Source organism: Anguilla rostrata, chromosome 8, assembly GCF_018555375.3.
Source record: "Anguilla rostrata isolate EN2019 chromosome 8, ASM1855537v3, whole genome shotgun sequence".
NCBI classification, from domain to species: Eukaryota; Metazoa; Chordata; class Actinopteri; order Anguilliformes; family Anguillidae; genus Anguilla; species Anguilla rostrata.
Window position 1 is genome coordinate 35648893 of NC_057940.1, and position 17991 is coordinate 35666883.

The window sequence follows — 17991 nt, forward strand, 5'->3', positions numbered from 1 at the left end:
CCTCAGACTTATCGTTTTCATAACCCTAACCCTAAGTTGAGCCCTAAAACGTAATTGAAGCCATGGGAACTGTTGAAAACATGTGATTACTCATTTAAAATTGTGGAAAATCTAAGTCAAGACTGTGAATTCCATAGTACAAATGCTAAAAAACATATTTGAGGCCTTAAAAAAAAAATGTTTTCCCTGAAAAAATATGTATATATTCCATATCCTTTTATGGTCATAGGTACCTGTACTAGTATATACAAAATTTTTGGATTGTCCAAAATCAAAAAAGAACCAATGTCCCAACCTTTCTTTAACCTGCTGAACACAGCCGTGAACTTGCCTCGACCCTCAGACTTATCGTTTTCATAACCCTAACCCTAAGTTGAGCCCTAAAACGTAATTGAAGCCATAGGAACTGTTGAAAACATGTGATTACTGATTTAAAATTGTGGAAAAACTAAGTCAAGACTGTGAATTCCATAGTACAAATGCTAAAAAATATATTTGAGGCCTTAAAAAAAAAAATGTTTTCCCTGAAAAAATATGTATATATTCCATATCCTTTTATGGTCATAGGTACCTGTACTAGTATATACAAAATTTTTGGATTGTCCAAAATCAAAAAAGAACCAATGTCCCAACCTTTCTTTAAGCTAAAACACGTACTCTAACATTAAGTTAAGATTCTAAAACTAACGTAGGTACTGTTAGCTTAAAACCATTCAACCCTAGCATTGCTCACTGCAACATCATAAAAACATTAAAAAACAATAATAGCACTATAATTAAACAAAACCATAGCTAACATTAGCAATAATGAAGTTTTATAAAATATTGTATTTAAAATTGTATAAAATAACATGTTAGCTAAACAAATTTACTCACCAAATCTGACAACTTTTCCTCTCAAAGCTGGTGCAGTGGAGGCATGATTCAAGCACGCTTGCCCATCAATTCTGGCGCTTCTCTGGCCCAGCTACGACGCTACATTGCACATGGCTGCTGTGTGCGTGCACATTCCATTTGCACACACACAGCATTGTGGGCCACAATATGCCATCCAGCCAAGGCAGCATGCTCCATATCTATAGAGCAGCGAGATTTGGCACTTTTCAGGGTTCCCTACAGAAGTAACCACAATGACCACAGACTCTTAGTCCTTAAAAACATGAATTTCTGTACAAAATTCACAAACAACCCCACACGTCCACACAATAAAGCCCCAAACTTAGGGGATTTCTCATTTTTTCTGGAGCATTTGGGATGATGACTGCATCATCACAAATGCTCCAGGTCCATAAAGATATATCTCCCCATTGGACATTTAGTTACATCAGCCAATAGCGCATTTGCCCATGGGACCGTTGGACGAGTGACAGACAGGTTCAAATTCCCACTCTGGAAACTTCTAAAGCATTGCTTGAAACTACTGCTTTTGCAACTGTGTAATCTTTGCGGGAACCTCATTGATATTACTGAAATCCAAATAAAATACTCTCACACTAGGCAGTTTCACTCTTGCCACTTTGACCAAGTTTAACATTAGCTACCATGCCAACAAGTCTACAGACTGAATGTGTAACATTAGTACAGATGACTCTGAAATTACACAGTGAAATCTGTGTTGCATTCGGTACAGTATGTAACATTACTGATCGTATGGAAACCAGCGCAAGATAATGACTTCTACACTGCAGTTATATCGTTTTTCTTACAGTAAGAATAGTAAAATTCACCACTGTGCCATTTCTACTATTAACTATTTCTAACCTATGCTACTGTAGCTACCCTGCAACGCCCCATTTCTAAATTAATGTTAGTTAGCCCTATATGTCTCTCATAGCCCACACTTATATGCATTATCACTTTCTCAAAACAAAGTATAAAAATAAATAAAACCTGAAAAATGTTACTCACATATAAAAAAAGCACTGTCTAGGCAAAATCTAGGCCAGCCATCAAAAGTAGGGGAGACCGGGGTCATATGTGCCCCGGGGTTGGTTGTCCCCTCGCTGTTCTCACCCAATGAAAAACACCCTAAATTGCTGTACCTTTTTTTTTTTACTCCTTTTGAAACATCCACTTCTGGGTCAAGACAAGTAGTAAAACACACAACGAGTATCTCCTTTTGGAGAAACGTCCAGATTTATGGGGGCAATTTTTTTTTTTACGTTGTTGCTATTTTTCAACTACCATCCTGTGTTTAGCTGTGAATTGATCATAACACATCGTATTTTAAACTGTAATCTGTGGACTAGAGTATGAGCTTGACTGTAAGTTTTAAGCACAAGCTAAAATAAGTTTTAAAAAACTTTACAGGGAAGATGGGGTTAATTGTGCCAAGGGTACAGTCAACACAGCATAGGACGGAGTGTAGCACAGTGGGTAAGAAACTAGACTTGTAACCGAAAGGTCGCAGGTTCGATTCCTGGGTAAGGACACTGCCGTTGTACCCTTGAGCAAGGTACTTAACCTGCATTGCTTCAGCATATATCCAGCTGTATAAATGGATACAATGTAAAAAATGCTTTGTAAAAGTTGTGTAAGTCTGTCTGCTAAATGCCTGTAATCTAATGTAACACCGACTATTAAAATCAACACAAAGTTTTCATAGCATTGTCACTTAACATATACATTAGTTTTAAACTACCTGAATTATGTTCATGCACAACTGCAACAGAGCCTACTAATTCAACATTAAATTCCATGAAATGTTCAGGCTGGTGCAGACAAACTGACCTGCCCACATAGAAGGCCTGTTGAAATATAAATTATTATATATATATAATAATATAATAATTATATATCTATATATATATATATATATATATATATGTGTGTGTGTGTGTGTGTGTGTGTGTGTGTGTGTAGCAATTGTTTTTTCAAAGCATATTTGAGAGAGACTGGCAAAGATGTGTGCAGACAAGAGATGCCAGCAAAAAGCAAGCGAGGAGAAACTGAAACCTGGCACCTCAGAATTTTGAATAAAAATGGGTCCTTAGATTTTGTATTTAATGGTTTTTACTACTAGAGGTCAAATAATACATGTGTCTAAATGAGTACAATGATTTAAAAATGGTAATAAATCACCTATCGTGCCTTTTTCTATATTTTAAAGTAAGGGGCACAAATTACCCCGATGACCTCATTCTGTTTGAAGTCATGTTAGCAATTGAATTACATGAACATCACCAAAAGTTAATAGACAGTATAAAGTTGTTCATTTGAAAATGTTCTGGTCATTGAGCAAGTGGTCTCTTAGCAATCGCATAAAAGATGAAATGGGGTACAACCGACCCCGGTCTCCCCAACTGATATCAAAATTAGGCCAAGTTACAAGAAACAATATCGACTATCTTAGCTCACACAAATTAAACAAACTATTCCAAAGCAATGCAACCCAATGTTTCCTAAATGATTTCAAGTAACTTCAACCTGTGTTTTTTCATTTTACCATCTGAAGACAATGTGGTCATTCAAACTCTTAGTCACATCAAAGTGTCAAATAACAAAAATTGCCTCATGGAAGAAGACAATTGAACAATTGCTTTGACAATTCCATTTGAATCATTGCTTGACCAACAATTACCGATTAAAACGCTATCCTAACTGCCAGCGACTAATCCAAGATGTTTAAGTTTGATCATCTACATTCGACATGAATAGCCAACATTTTTCATTAGATACCAAAATCTCTTATATTATTCACCTGCCCATACGCCATGCGTCCGCTCGTGTCCAGTTTCCTGCTCCCTGTCGTTTTGCTGTTCTCATTGATTGGTTATGAGCTCATCCTCCCCTGATTGGCGGTGGATACCTTATTTTTGATTGGTGCATACACCTGTGGATTTTTCGTGCAGGAAAAATAGAGCCAAAATCATTAGTATTCTTGTGTCCACAGCTCGAAGTTTGTAGTTTGTAATATATAGTTTGAGATCTGTAAAACAAGATTTGTAGTTTTACGATGTGTGTGATTTTATCACAATCACAAAATCACGCGTGAGTTCTGAAGAACGTGTAAATAATATCGGCACTAAATTCGCTCAGTTTAACAAGGAACTGTATACAGTTCAGTAAAGTTCACACACCTAAAAAGATGGCTGCTTGTCAAAATGTTGATGCACGTTGCCCTGGTAACGGAGCCGGAAATCCAGTGAGATCTCGCGCAAGGAAGCCAGCCCGGCGCGCCAAATTTCAAAGAACTTCCTGGGAAAAAGAACGCGAAAACTAGCCAAGTAGCCACCTTGCCAGCTAAGCCACCCATCGAACAAAATTAAGAAAAAATATAGCTATAGAATGAGCTGATGCATTTCGTGCATTTTGAGTAAGGGTGCGTGCACATGAGTACATTCTGCTGCACCGAGGTAATTTATCGGGAGCAAAAAATAATTGGTTTCTTGTCATTTTGCTCGCTAGCTAAAGAAGATAGCTATATGCACAAGCTTGTGGGAACCTGCTTTTGTTTTCGAAGGTATGGCATGATCATATAGCTAGTTCTAGATTTCTGTGTTTCGTACAAACATAATGCATTTTCCATACGTGTTAAATGTTGTCTTGCTGAGAAATATTTTTTATTTAGCTAAGTTCTTATCGTGCAATCTCTGTTGTAACAACGAACAGTACGACCCGCATATGGTAGCATTAACCATGTCTGACATTTACGCCTAGTTGGTTAGGTGTGGTATTATACATTAGACTAATTATTGTACTGTACCAAGTTAACTACCTGCTTTGTACAGTCCATGTCAGTAAAACCTTTCCATATTTGTAGTTTAAAATTTGATATTGTAAACATGTAGTTTTTGTTGAAACAGGAAATTCCAGCGATTCATGTTTGCATAATTACATCGTCTAATGTGAGAACCGAAGTAGCTATGTATTTTATAATTACATTTTTGGATAAGTGACATGTCACATACTGCCCAATGGATTATTGCATATTCTTAAACGGCAGTATGCATTTTCACCTATTTTTTATTTTTTATTTTTTCAGAAAATGATCAACTTTGAAGCTCCGTTCTGAAATCTTCCAATCCTATCCAAGCTGTGCATCACCTTATATAGTGTGCCAATTTAGGGTTGTTATGTCTAGGTGCTCTAAGCAAATTGAGCAGAACTGATTGAGCAGATAGTGTATTTAATATATTGTGTAGTTTAGTCTCACTCATCTGCTGTTAAGCCTTTGTTGGACATAGCAGTATATATTCAGACTATTGGGATATAGTAATAAAACTGTGAGTGCAAGACTAGATTACTTTGGCTAGTTTAGTGTGAAGCAGAAAAGGAGCCTGGTTCAGTCAGTTGAGTTTGGGTCGGGTGCGGTTCTGGAGCGGCCATGCTTTCGAAAGTCCAGCCCTGCTTCCAGCTTCTGAGGATAGGCTCCTCCTCCCCGGCCACGGACGCGGCGCGGGACCTGTACACGTTCCGGCCGGCCCTGAGCCACTCGCTGTTCCGCCTGGGGCGCACGGTGGAGCTGTGCGACGTGGTGCTGCAGTCCGCCTCCATCTCCAGGATCCACGCCGAGCTGCACGCCGAGAGGGAGGAGGCCGAGGAGGCCAAGGAGGAGGGGTGGAGGGTGCTCATCAAGGACCGCAGCAGCCACGGTGAGGGTTTTTATCAGTCCTGGCTCGCTCTGTCTCTCCCTCTCCCTCCCTCATTCTCAGCCCTCTTCTCTCATTTTGTTTATCATACCATTACATAGTTACATCACACCAAAGATGCGCTTGAAAAAGATATTTGACTCATGCGAGTAAGTACCTGGCTTGGTTATTTCTGTAGTGCAGGCAGTGGGTCTCTGCAGTACTGACCTCTCCCCCTGTCTTCTTAAGGCACATGGGTGAATGAAATTCGCCTGCAACCAGGTGTCCAGTGGGAGCTCTCCGATGGCGACACACTCACGTTTGGTGGGCAGTCTGAAGGAGGAAGCCCCGAGTTTTACTTCCTCTTCCAGAAAGTTCTGGTTCGACCCTCTGACTTTGATGCCATCACTGTCCCAAAGGCAAGCTCGTTCTCCTCCGACCTTCAGAACCGAATCAGGACCAGCCTGGACCCCAAGACGGAACCAAATTTAGATCTCTCCCCCCTGTCCATAAACAAGGCAACTGTCATATTGAACTCTATCGGAAGCCTGAGCAAAATGAACGGGAGCTGTTGGACTTTCAAGAGGACAGACAAAAACAATACGCACCAAAATTCCGCCTCCTCTCCGACCTTCCGGTCCATAATCCCTCCCTCCACCCCACCATCCTTTCCCTCCGCCACCTCGGTCTCCGCGTCGATGTCCGTGCCCCCCTCCTCCAAAAGCAGGCGGAAGTCCGCTCACACGGTCCTGCTGGAGGACGACAGCTCGGACGAAATGCACAAAAACGGAGAGGCGGAAGACCGGCGGAGGAAGAAGGGGAGGAAGCGGAGGCGCCTCTGCAGGTCCGAGTCGGAGGCCTTCCAGGCCTGGGGGCCCAAGGCGGAGCAGGCCGCCGGCAGGCAGGCCGCGCGCGGGCAGTTCGACCTGAAGCCGGAGCCGAGCCGCGGCGCCCCGTGCTCCGCCCTGCGGGTGAGCGCCAAGCCCGGCCACGTGTTCGCCGTCTCCGCCCAGAGGCAGGGGTTCCGGTGGAACCTGAAGGTGGGCCCGGACGTCAGGGCCCCCCCGCCACTGCCACACTCCGCCAGGAAAGCGCTTCCCCTGTCCTCCCGAGGGAGGAGGAGGGCCCACAGCTCCCCCGTCTACTCCTCCATGGTGGTGGGGGGGGAGAACTACACGCTGGTCTCCCCGTCCCTGAGGCTGTATGAGGGAGACGGGGACAGGGAGAGGGGGGAGTTCACTCGATTGCGCATCAATAGTGGGTGAGTCCGCCTTTGTTTGCTCATGTGGAGCTCTCATCTAGGCTGTGATTTCTGTGGGCTGACCACAAAATGAGATCAAGAGAGCCAAACTTGGCATCAAACCATCCTAAAACATATCTTAAAACCTTTGGGCTAGACACATTTTCCTGTTATTTTATGGTATGATAACATAGCCTAAAGATTTGCTTCTAAAGTCTTTTGGTGTTTTAAATTTTGTGTCCTCTGTCCTTCTATTTCTCTTATCTGTATTTGTTGTCAATTTAATTTCATGACAATGCATATTTGACATTTCTCTCTTTCACTGAGCACTGTCCAGCCTATTCCTAACTGGTGTCCCCTCTCTCCCTCGCCAGTAAACGTCGGGGCAGGCCAAGAAAGCACCCGCTCCCTCAGCCGCCCACGTGCTCCCCTTCGTCGTCCTCATCCTCGTCCTCCTCTTCCTCCTCCTCCTCCTCCTCGTCGTCCTCCTCCTCCTCCGAGGACGAGAGGGTGCGGGGGGAGGAGCCCTGCGCCTCGGCCCGCTGCCGCCTGCCCCAGCAGGAGACGGTGCAGTGGATCCAGTGCGACGACTGTGACGCCTGGTACCACGTGGACTGCATCGAGCGCGCCCAGGGGTCCCGTGCGATCGACACCAGCGCGGACTTCCACTGCGGCTGCCGGTGAGAGAACCCCGCGCGCGGGTCGGACATTCCACATCGCCACCTCCGCCGAACAGAAGCCGGAACATCACACCATCTGCTTACAGCACAATGCAGTTTGCCCAATCCATACCGAACGGAATCCCAATGGTTGTTCCGATTGTACATGCTTCAGCGACTGTTTCTTTCGAATCCTTGATAATAGGACGTTGCCCGGGTGATTGTTGGGGCTGGAGCCCATTCTCTGTCCTGTGCTTGAAACGGATACAAGACTGTCTCCTGACAGATTGCCGCTTGCAGGTGCCAAGCAAGAGACAGGGACCAAGTGCCATTTCTGAAATTTCATTTGAGGCTCTGGTCCTTATCTGACTGTGTGCGATGTGCGCATTGGCAGTCTGAGCACAGGGACTGGGAGCCGTTTCAGCAAAGCGTGGCTGTCGGACAGCCTGTTGCTGTGCCTAGCGCACGCAGGAGATTTCGCGCGTCTGTGAAAACACCTTACAGAGCAGTGCCTTTCCTGACTTTTTATAAATGTGTTTGATGGTGTTGATTATCTAATGCTCAGACTGTTATGACAAAACAATAGGTGGACAATCCAGGTTCAGTAAGTAGAAGTACCCCCCAGTATTTTGTTCCCTGGATTTGCTAATTAGCACAATTCTTCAGCCCAGAGAGATAATTAATTAGTGAAATAAGCTGGCTGAATTCATGGGTGGGAGAAAGGCACTGTAGGATTTTTACTTTCTGACCCCTGGACTTTCCACCTCTCCCAATAATTAGTCCTTCAAAATGCAGTAGAGAGTTAGTTATGGCTCAAATGTAACCACCAGCGAATGATCTGGGATTGGCTTAATTGGTACCAGAGATCTCATCCGAACCCATATCCATTTTGTGGAAAAGAGGGATGCTGATCTGCCATCAGTGTAGCACCTGTCTCCACCATTTGTAACCTAAGAGAATACCAGGGGTGCTGGGAGATGTCTGATTTCCAGCACAGGCAATCATTTTCGGGCACTATGGGTTGATTTTCTTGGTGGTTTAAAAAAAAAAAAAAGAAAAAAAGATGCTGATCAGAGCTTCATTTTTACTGTGGAATTTGGTGAAGCGAGATTTTGTATTATAACTACTTCAAATGACCTGTGCTCTCCCTTTCTAATGCTGTATTTAATATATATCCATGTCCAACGAGCATATCGATAGATGTTAGTTGGTATATATAAATTTGAATATGAGTGTTCACTTCGATTTGAGGGATCCGCCAACAAGAGTGTAATCTGTGATTTCTGCTCATAATGTTTTGGCTATCATGGAAAAATAAACATATTGAAAGACATATCTGTCCTGATAAGTATCGTCTTTGTGCCTACACCAAGCCTAACTGAGTTAGTCTTGTTGTGAACCACGTTTACCTGACACTGACTGAATAGAAACCACCATGAAAATGTCACACATTCCGAATGAAATTGAATTTTTTTAAATGTGCCATCTAAAGGTTGATTACACTTATATGCGTACAGATGCCTGTTACTTCTGAAAATGACAGGAAAGGATTTATGATTACCTCCTGTAACAAAAATGCGAAGCTTCATTGCAGTGTTCTCAAAACGACGATCACATTAAGAATTCTTCACCTGCATACATAGGGCTTTGAGTGTTTCTGGAATTTGCATGTATATAGGGTGTGATAACTGCTCAAAGTGTAACTGATGCAGAATGTTCTTTCACTTGTCACTTGAATACGGACACTTCTTTCACTCCTTGCCTTGGCATTGATCCTGAGCGATCACAGGAATTTGTTTAATTAGGTTGTGGTTACAAACTGGTTAAAAGTAAGTTTATGAAAAGGTATGATGCAATTAAGTTTTCAACAGCAAAATCAACAAAACAGGAAACTGAAAAATGGAGATTGCACAAAAAAATGTTACTTGGCCTTCGCAACCATTCTGTCGCACACATTTTGTCAATGGAGAAAGAAACCATGTTGTTCATAAAATCTTTGTTACGACCTTACAAGACTTATTACAAATACTGATTTTGTGCAAAGTGACATAACCATTCCAACTGCCTCAAGCCCATATTGAAAGAACTTTGTTTTCATTCAACTCATCTCATAATATTGCCTTTCGGGACCAGAAAACTCAATGCTTTATGGCATGGAAAACAAACTGGCCTGTATTCAATCAATATTTGTCCTTAATTTTGACTATGAAATAAATGCATGCATTACACACTATATCTTCACAAAGTTACAGTGATGCTGAACTCGTTAAACTGTTTGAGAACAAAAAAGTAAAATGTAGATCAATGTAGTAGATCTCTTAGAATTAGGTTCAGGACCATTACATCACAGTACTTCTTTTGGGGAGGCTGAGTGGGGTGCAGGTCTGAGTCCTTCGAGCAGCCAATTACTGCTTCTGTTGGAAATGACACCCACATCTATCCTAATAGCCAATGTAGTAACTTTATCCACCCAGGCACGCTTTTCCAAAGGAAAGCTCCACCATCAGGAAATATCAGCACAGTTCCCCCGAGAAGCTCATGTAGCGGGCGCATAGTCGAAAGAAGGAAAGCACAGCCAAACTAATGAGGTGCAGTCGGTGTGAGGTTTGAAATTCCTGTTCAGTCCAAAGGTAGGTTTATTCATTATAAAGCCAACGTTGTTACTTATTGCACGAAAATGCCAACTGAAAATGTTAACTCCTGAATCCATAACAAACTTGTTGTTATTGTGAAGATGCAGAGAAATTTTCATTAGGGTCCTCATATATTTTATTTTCCCAGCACCTTATCAAAGGCAGACTTCATTTCTCATATTTTACAAACTATGCATTTATACCACAGGATGTTCGCTGAAGTAATTGATGTTCTGTGCGGCCGGCTCAAGGACAGAATAACAATGTCATACCTGTTACTAGACTCCGAGTTTCATACCTAGTTTTCTAATCAGTTTGCCACACCGCCACCCCTACCACAATGCGCGAGCTGTTTAGCAGTCCCCGCATGACTCGTGCGTATTATTGAGGGTCGTGTACTGAATGTATGGAGAGAAATAATGCGAATAAATCACAGATAGGCACTTGGGGACTTGGTTATCCCCAGAACAGGCAACAGCATAGCATTTGAAGATAAAAAGGGAACATCTCACTATCTCATATTAAAAATTTCTGTGGTTAAAAGAACGACCCTCCCCACCCACCACCGCCGCCACAAAGAAGTAAATAAATAAAAATAGCAATGTAAAATAAATAAAAAAGCTTTCACACAGTTCATCTTGAGGAAAACATTACTGAAACAAAGATAAATCTGATAGATGTTTACAATTTCCTTAGAGGACCTTGTGCTCCTCTCTGAAAAATGAACAGTAATTTTACCTTACAACCATCCCTTTATGTGTATCAAAATGGAACATGGGGGGGAAAAAATCGAAGTATTTGAAAACGTAGCCCAGAGAAACAGTTTGGAGTGATATACTACACAGAGAGTGCCGTCAGCCGCTGGACAGCGGAGGCCTGATTTATGTGCGCTTGCTACAGTTGTCCGAGCAAACGCGTTCACGGCCGTTTTCTCATGGCATCGCTGTAGTTCTTTTTTAAAAGAAACGGCTGAAAGGAGTATCGCTGGCTGCCAAGTGCACAGCGGTTCTCGCCTGCCCTCTCTGGCCTGCTCCAGCTGTCAGGGATGACCTTCGGGGCACGGGCAGGCTGCGGAGGGAAGGATGCAGCCCGGAGCTCAGCTGCCGGCCTCAGGGCACTCATAGCCGGCTGGCTGGGAGAGATGTACACGGGGTTATTAGGGGGGCCTGTGCTCAGCGAGCGGCTGACCCGATTGTGTGTGTGTGTCAGAATGAGCGTGTGAGAGACTGTGTGTATGTGCGTGCGTGTGTGTGTGTGTGTGTGGCTGTCAGAATGAGCGTGTGAGAGACTGTATGTATGTGTGTGTGTGTGTGTGTCAGAATGAGCGTGTGAGAGACTGTATGTATGTGCATGTGTGTGTGTGTGTGTGTGTGTGCGTGTGTGTGGCTGTCAGAATGAGCATGTGAGACAGTGAGTGTGTGTGTGTGTGTGGCTGTCAGAATGAGCATGTGAGACAGTGAGTGTGTGTGTGTGTGTGTGTGTGTGGCTGTCAGAATGCGCATGTGAGACAGTGAGTGTGTGTGTGTGTGTGTGTGTGTGTGTGTGTGTGTGGCTGTCAGAACGAGCATGTGAGACAGTGAGTGTGTGTGTGTGTGTGTGTGTGTGTGTGGCTGTCAGAATGAGCATGTGAGACAGTGAGTGTGTGTGAGTGTGTGTGTATACTAACTATAGAAAACACGGATACCGTATAGATTACCGCTCTGCTGGAATCAACTGATTATTCATAAAAGTGAAAGTGAAATGAGTGCACCGAGAAACAGGCAAACCTGTTGGTCATTGTGTAATGATTTACAAGGTTAGTTTGTATGAAAGTTTGCTTATATAAACCTGTGTTCCAACAGGTCATGGTGTTTATTATTTTATTTTATTTATTTTTGATAAATGTGTGATAAAAAAATAAGACACTATGTAATAAGCAATACAGGCGAGAGAGAGAGAGAAGCTTGCTATCAGGTATGAACCAACATAGGGCTCATTGAGGACAATAATTTGTGTGCCAGATTCATTATAATGGCCTTGTGCTCTCTGCCTCCATGTTCTTTCAGGTTCAGATACAGAGTCAGAGGCGTGGAAGAAAAACCCTGGCAGCCTCACCATTGTGAGAATTCGAATGCCTGTGTTTCCATAGCAACACTTTCTGCAGCCACAGGGACTTGAATCCCCAAAACAGGGAGAAGAGAGCAGAGGAAAGCCTAGCACATTCTGGATAAAATATATAATTAGGAAGGAAGTAAGTAAGAAAATGAGTAAGGAAGGAAGGAAGGAAGCAATCAAGGAAAAAAGAAGAGTGACATGGTTCAATTCAAACAGTACTGATAAACATTCTGGGCAGGTGTTTGGAGTGTGCCTTTACACCAGTAGAGGGCAGTACAGTCTTCATATCGGCTCAGTTAAATTTTTCATTCATGAGAGCATGCATAAGTAGGCTAAAACAGTTCTGGGAAAATGGCCAGTACAAGTATATCAATCAACTTGACAACAACGACAGCGTGCCAACATCCTCCGGGTGGACTTTTTCTTTTTTGAATAACTGCTTTAACCAAGAATGCACGTCCGCGGTTTGCTAGCACGAAAAACTAAAAAAAAAAAAAAGAGCGCTCTCATCTGCAGCTCTCACAAGAGACGTGAAACGGAGTGTCAAATAACAGTGAGAGGATCGGTTACTGTAGTCTGTCGGCTGTGTAGAAACAGCTACTGCATGAATTCACTTGAATAGATGGCTCATTCAGTTTGCACAGGGAACAGTCAAATAATGTATGCTAGGCTTACATGCAAAGGTAAATATACAAATTTTGAAAATGTAATGTCGGACATCACACACTGCCATGGTGTACTGAACCAGTGATATCCTGCAGAGTCAAGCTAGTTTTTTCGCTGTTCGACAATCCATGTGCATCATCGTTCATAAAAAAAGTACTGGTAAACATTGCCTAAAGGCCTTTATTGATAGAATACCAGCCAAATGACCCCCAGCTTGTCTCTGGGAACTTGGCTCTGACGTGTTGTTAGGATGGAACAGCCCCACATCTACTGAGGTCAATATTATCTCACAGAGGAGAGTGCAGTTTGTATCGATTGACCTGCAAGCATTCTGGAGCTTTTAGGGACTGGGTGTTGTACATTAACCTGTTACGTTGTGTCCAATAGTTTATGCGCGAACCTGTTATCCTGTGTTCAGTTTATGCGTAGATTTATTCCCCAGCGCTTGGTTAATGTCAACAAGCACATTACCTGCCGGCCTGAAGTAACGTCTGGATTGGCAGCCTGAGATCGTTCGAGCGGGCGGAGAAAAGACACAAATGCAGCGTTCGCCGCAGGCCGTAAAGATTAGCGCAAATGTTTACACTGTTAATGGGCAACCCTTCATCACGCCTTCAGCTTCATTTAACAAACACATAAGTAAGACGAGGAATTGTCATCCAGCCGAGGAAAGAACGGTGCGAGCAAATATTTATTTGGGACTGGCACTGTTTTGCATTCCTCCTGCCAGCAGGTTGCAGTGTTCACACATTAGGTGCTGAGGACCCATCCTTCAGATGGGGTGTGATGATCTATTGCGAACATCTGGTTATTGAAAACTCCCTGTGTAGCGAGGCATGCTAGAATCAGTTTAGTAGGTATCTGGCAAACAGTTCGGGGAAAAAATGTCAAGCTTTAGTGCAATGTATTTTAATTACGCATACTTGTATAGTTAATAGTTAACTATGATGGATGACTTATGTTTCAGATGGAACAAAGAGAATGAGTGTGGGAGTAATACAATATGACAGTTAATAATACTGTAGCTTTGACTGGACTCATCGCTGAGGTTCTGCATTCCCTAACACACCCACCAGGTCTAATTTAACATAATCATACTTACAAAGAGGAGCTAAAAGTACACACCTATAAATTACCGCGATAATACTTAAAAGACTCAAAGGCTTTGCTTATTGTGTTGGCTGGCACTGATGGATTGTCCAGGGCTTTGTGGAAAGCAGTGAAAGGTGTTACATGATGGATGTATTTATTAAGCACGTCAAGGTATGTGAGGTTGCTGTCAGGTAGAGCCTTGTGGATAGACTGCTCCCACCCAAACTCAGCGGGACAAGATAAAAGGAAAGCTGCCAGAGGGAGCTGGGCCAGGATAGGTCACTCGCTCCTCCTCCAGATGTAGAGAATTCACTCCATGGTCACATTTCAGAACGTCTCCTCCGTCTCCCCATAGCAACACTGGCCTCGGATCAGCGCTCAGCGAGTGAGCACTTCACTGTGTGCAAAGTGATTCCTAGCCTGGTAGTGCTTACCGAGCTCTCTGCATTGCAGATGGTTGCATAGCATCCTAGAGGCCTGCTTTCAGGATAGTGGCTAGAAGGCAATGGTGGAGAGTAATCAGGAATCTTGAATCAATCAAACGGAATATCTTTCGCAACCACAAAATCAAGAAAAGGTTGATGTTATTATCCCAATATAGATTTCACAGAGTCATAAATAATTATTCAAAATGAACACAAAAATAATTCTGAACATATAAAAAAAATGAAGGAAAAACAGACTCAAATCAAATCAACTCTAAAAAATCCATTGCCCCCTCCCAGACAACCCCAGCTCAAGTACCACGCCTTCGCTGAACATTTCGCCGCTCTCTCTCACCAGGGAACACGGCTGTGGAGAGAAACGTGCTTAAACACTGCAAGCCGTAATTCAAACGAAAATGAAAGGAAAACCAGCAGAACAGATAGCAAGTAATAAACACATAATTAAATGAGAAACTGAAGAGTGTCATTTCAAGGTCACATTTCGAGGGGGAATTGAATTTATACAGAAACGAAACCAAGCATTTCCTCACAATGAAAAATGCACGGTTGCCATTTTTGTGCCGCTAGTGCGCGAGGCGCAGAATCAGTGAGGGAGCGCTCGTCAGCTTCCTCTCACGGACACTATATTCCTTAGGAGCATATTCACCTCTTCAGATGCAGCGACTTGCTTTAAGGGGGTCCCGTGTAAGGCGACATCACCAAAATGAAGCCCAAAGAATTTATCAAAATTTCTGAGGTACATCAAGGAAGCATGAACCAGTAAAAAGTGTGTACTGGAGCAAGGGAGTTTTGAATACAGCCCAGTGCATGTGGACCCATGATGTAGCAGGAAGAGGGGGTTATGGCCTTCAGGGGGTGTTCTATTATTTTTCCAACCTTGTGGTGAAAAAACGAGGTGTTTGCCCTGAACAGGAAACAGAAATATGATAGGAAGTTATGGGATAATGTACAATATAATGCTCGTTGAGATTCTGTGCTGAAATAGCTGGAACCAAAGACAATATGTGCAGACTGACAGCTGCACAAGTACTCATGTCGGTCTGCTGCTTTTGGATCAGCAGGAACACACATGCATTTGCATGCATATTACACGTGCAAAATAAAACATAAATGAAAATGTGAATAGATAAATATATTTTTAAATTGTGTAAAATGTATTTAACATCGTACTGAACAGTAATGTTACTAAATCAAATTGCCAAGGATTTCACACAGGGGGAGGCTCTAGATAATATAAGGAAAGATTTTTTAATAAGCCATCTTGGCACGTAACAAATGTAAAAACATACCATTCACAAGAGAGTTAGTGGGCATGAAGCCCACGGCTATGAACCTGCACTCAGATAAAGTCAAGTGTAAACAAAAAGCACGTAGCCTGAGCTGCCAGGAAAGGAGTTTTCACTCGATACGGGGTTCTGTCCAATTCTCTGATCCTTTGTTAATGCCACACTCCATCCAAAAGCCTGTTTATAGCTGTGAGCGCTGTGCCAACTAAATTTCTAATTAAAAATTACTCTTACTATTTTCATTTTTCCAAGGTGTCAATATGTGTCTGGTGTTAATCCTTTAAACTTGTGACAATATTTCATGAAAATGAATGGTTATAGGTGTCCGATCCTCCAATGTGGTATGTCCATTATGTGTATGAAAAAAGAACAGAAAATTATATGCTGTATAAAAGGAACTACTTTGCATTGTAGATCACATGATTGCATTTGGAACAGTGATCAGTTCCTGCATTCTTTAGTCTGTTTTGCTGATCTGCAGTTGTCCAATCTCATGCCTACGACATCAACTGCATTTCTGGGGAGAGAACATACTCAAAGATCTCCCAGGTTACCACCATTCTGTAGAACGTTATAACAGGTACCAAGAGAATGTGGGCTTTATTGCATACAGTTCACACAAATCATGTAGCAAATAGTATAATGAAACATAATACTCATGGGTAAACATTAGTAGGCATACGCATAATTTATGGAGAAACATTATTAGTTTACATACAATGCTCGTAGCTCCTCATGTTATGAACAGACATCTCTTGCTTGCTCTTCCCTGCTATTGACTCCTCTTCCTGGAAAACTCAGCCAGGTAAGAAACAATTCTGCATGCTCAGCTAAAATATCCCATAAGCCTGACGGGATCTATGCAAGGCTGCGTATCAGCCAGAGAAAAAAAGCTCAGATACCTAAAACCCATTCAGCAGAATAATTTAAGCGCACGTAATTAAAAAAGAATAATTCTAACATTTCTTCACCAGCTCTGTGTGATGCGAAACCGCGTTTCTGTTTTCGGGGGTTAGACGCGCGGTGTGAGTTTTTTGCAGATGTGGCCGGATCGATGGGAGCCTCTCGCCACGTCTCTCGGCGCAGCGGGCGGCGGACGGAGAGAAGCTGACGTGGAGGGCATCGATAATCCGGCAGATGAGCCGGAGCCGCTGTGGCATCGACGGTGAAATACAGGGAGAAGACGAGGAACAACGCAGAGGCCCGCCGACCCCTAAAATACGCACATTATGTTTGGGGAATGAGCGGGCTGGGGCTTCCTCTACAGGAGGTCCTGCAAATCCACAGCAGTGTAATCTCAGGTACACAGACATTCAGGGGCATTCAGAAGTTGGTGAAAGAGCCACTAGCAGCACCATTGCAAAACTGTGCCAGACTCCATTCCGAAACTGCGCAAGTGCTGTTTCGTCAGTCCCCTGTATTGGCAACTAACCAGCAGCACTGATGAGGAGACGATATGCAAGATGGCTATTGGAAGGTGACTTCAGAAACCCTGTGTTGCAAAAATAAAAATAAAAAATATAAAGAAAAAACACATTGCATTTGTGAAAGGCACTTGAATGTGCAGATGCTCACACACATAAAAACACACACACACACACACACACACACTGTTTACATTCCATTTTTCCTACACACCCCATTTATAGCAAGACTGAAATCAGCAGGTGAAAAATACACTTTGGAGAAAAGTGCCCAGAGAGCACAATTTAACTGTAAACAGAGCCCCTAAAATAAACAGAATATAAGAGCGGGGGGGGGGGGGGGTTGTTTAGGGAGATGTGAGATTTCGCCCTCTGGAACTGCACATTGTTACGTCCCTTTAATGTATTTAATTAAAATGAACAGTGTTGCCTGCCCCGTGGAACGCCATTACCAGATGGACATTTAGTTACAGTTCTGCTAATAAAGACAAGGGAGGGAGGGAGAGGAGCGAAGAAGAGGGGAGAGGGGGAATGAGTGGGAGCAGGGGGGTGCTAATGATAGAGTGGGAAGAAGGATGAAGAGTCACTGAGGAGAGAAAATGGGAAGGGAGGGCCAAAAGGAGAATAACACTTCAAAGAACAAAGTGGGCGACCATGGATAAAAAACTGTGCTGCTAACTACGCCTTCCTCCTGTGGAGAAAGCACATTAATCCAACACCTTTCTTTTCAGACAAATTTTATCTTGACCTCAGGGGTCATTCTGAAAATGGCCGGTTGGTGTCTTGGGTCCAGGGTGGTATATGGTACCTTTACAGAAAGCCCCAGAAACGTGTCTGTGCCCACCTCCTCTGTGAGGAGTTTAGTTTAGCTTTTTCAGTCA

General features: G+C 43.1%; 1 protein-coding gene and 1 long non-coding RNA gene across 5 annotated transcripts in view; one reads left to right on the forward strand and one right to left on the reverse strand.

The window, feature by feature from the left end:
* The window catches only part of LOC135261547 (uncharacterized), a 29938-nt gene extending 25830 nt beyond the window's left edge, over window positions 1–4108 (reverse strand). Inside the window, exons 1-2 of one of the 2 annotated variants that reach the window (XR_010331981.1) lie at window positions 3701–3764; window positions 877–1113 (exon numbers count right to left, since the gene is read on the reverse strand). This is a non-coding gene — a long non-coding RNA (uncharacterized LOC135261547). Of the gene's footprint in view, window positions 1–876; window positions 1114–3700 lie in introns of both variants that reach the window. The other variant, XR_010331980.1, reaches the window with a different exon arrangement.
* A 27-nt stretch (window positions 4109–4135) lies between these two features.
* Window positions 4136–8802, forward strand: tcf19l (transcription factor 19 (SC1), like). Of its 3 annotated transcripts, none has more exons than XM_064347965.1 (5): window positions 4136–4321; window positions 4408–4462; window positions 4985–5594; window positions 5820–6831; window positions 7185–8802. In XM_064347965.1, exons 3-5 carry the CDS (start codon window positions 5327–5329, stop codon window positions 7492–7494), a joined length of 1590 nt encoding a protein of 529 aa, XP_064204035.1. In that variant the 5' UTR covers window positions 4136–4321; window positions 4408–4462; window positions 4985–5326; the 3' UTR covers window positions 7495–8802. The 3 variants fall into 3 exon arrangements, with proteins under 3 accessions (XP_064204035.1, XP_064204036.1, XP_064204034.1); XM_064347966.1 differs by having other exon boundaries at window positions 4136–4315; XM_064347964.1 differs by having other exon boundaries at window positions 4136–4462.
* Window positions 8803–17991: the final 9189 nt, after the last annotated feature.

Coding starts and splice junctions, on each gene's coding strand:
- tcf19l (XM_064347964.1), top strand. CDS start 5,327: ATGCTTTCGAAAGTCCAGCCCTGCTTCCAGCTTCTGAGGATAGGCTCC. Junction 5,595..5,819: donor CAAGGACCGCAGCAGCCACG/GTGAGGGTTTTT, acceptor TGTCTTCTTAAG/GCACATGGGTGAATGAAATT. Junction 6,832..7,184: donor CGATTGCGCATCAATAGTGG/GTGAGTCCGCCT, acceptor CTCCCTCGCCAG/TAAACGTCGGGGCAGGCCAA.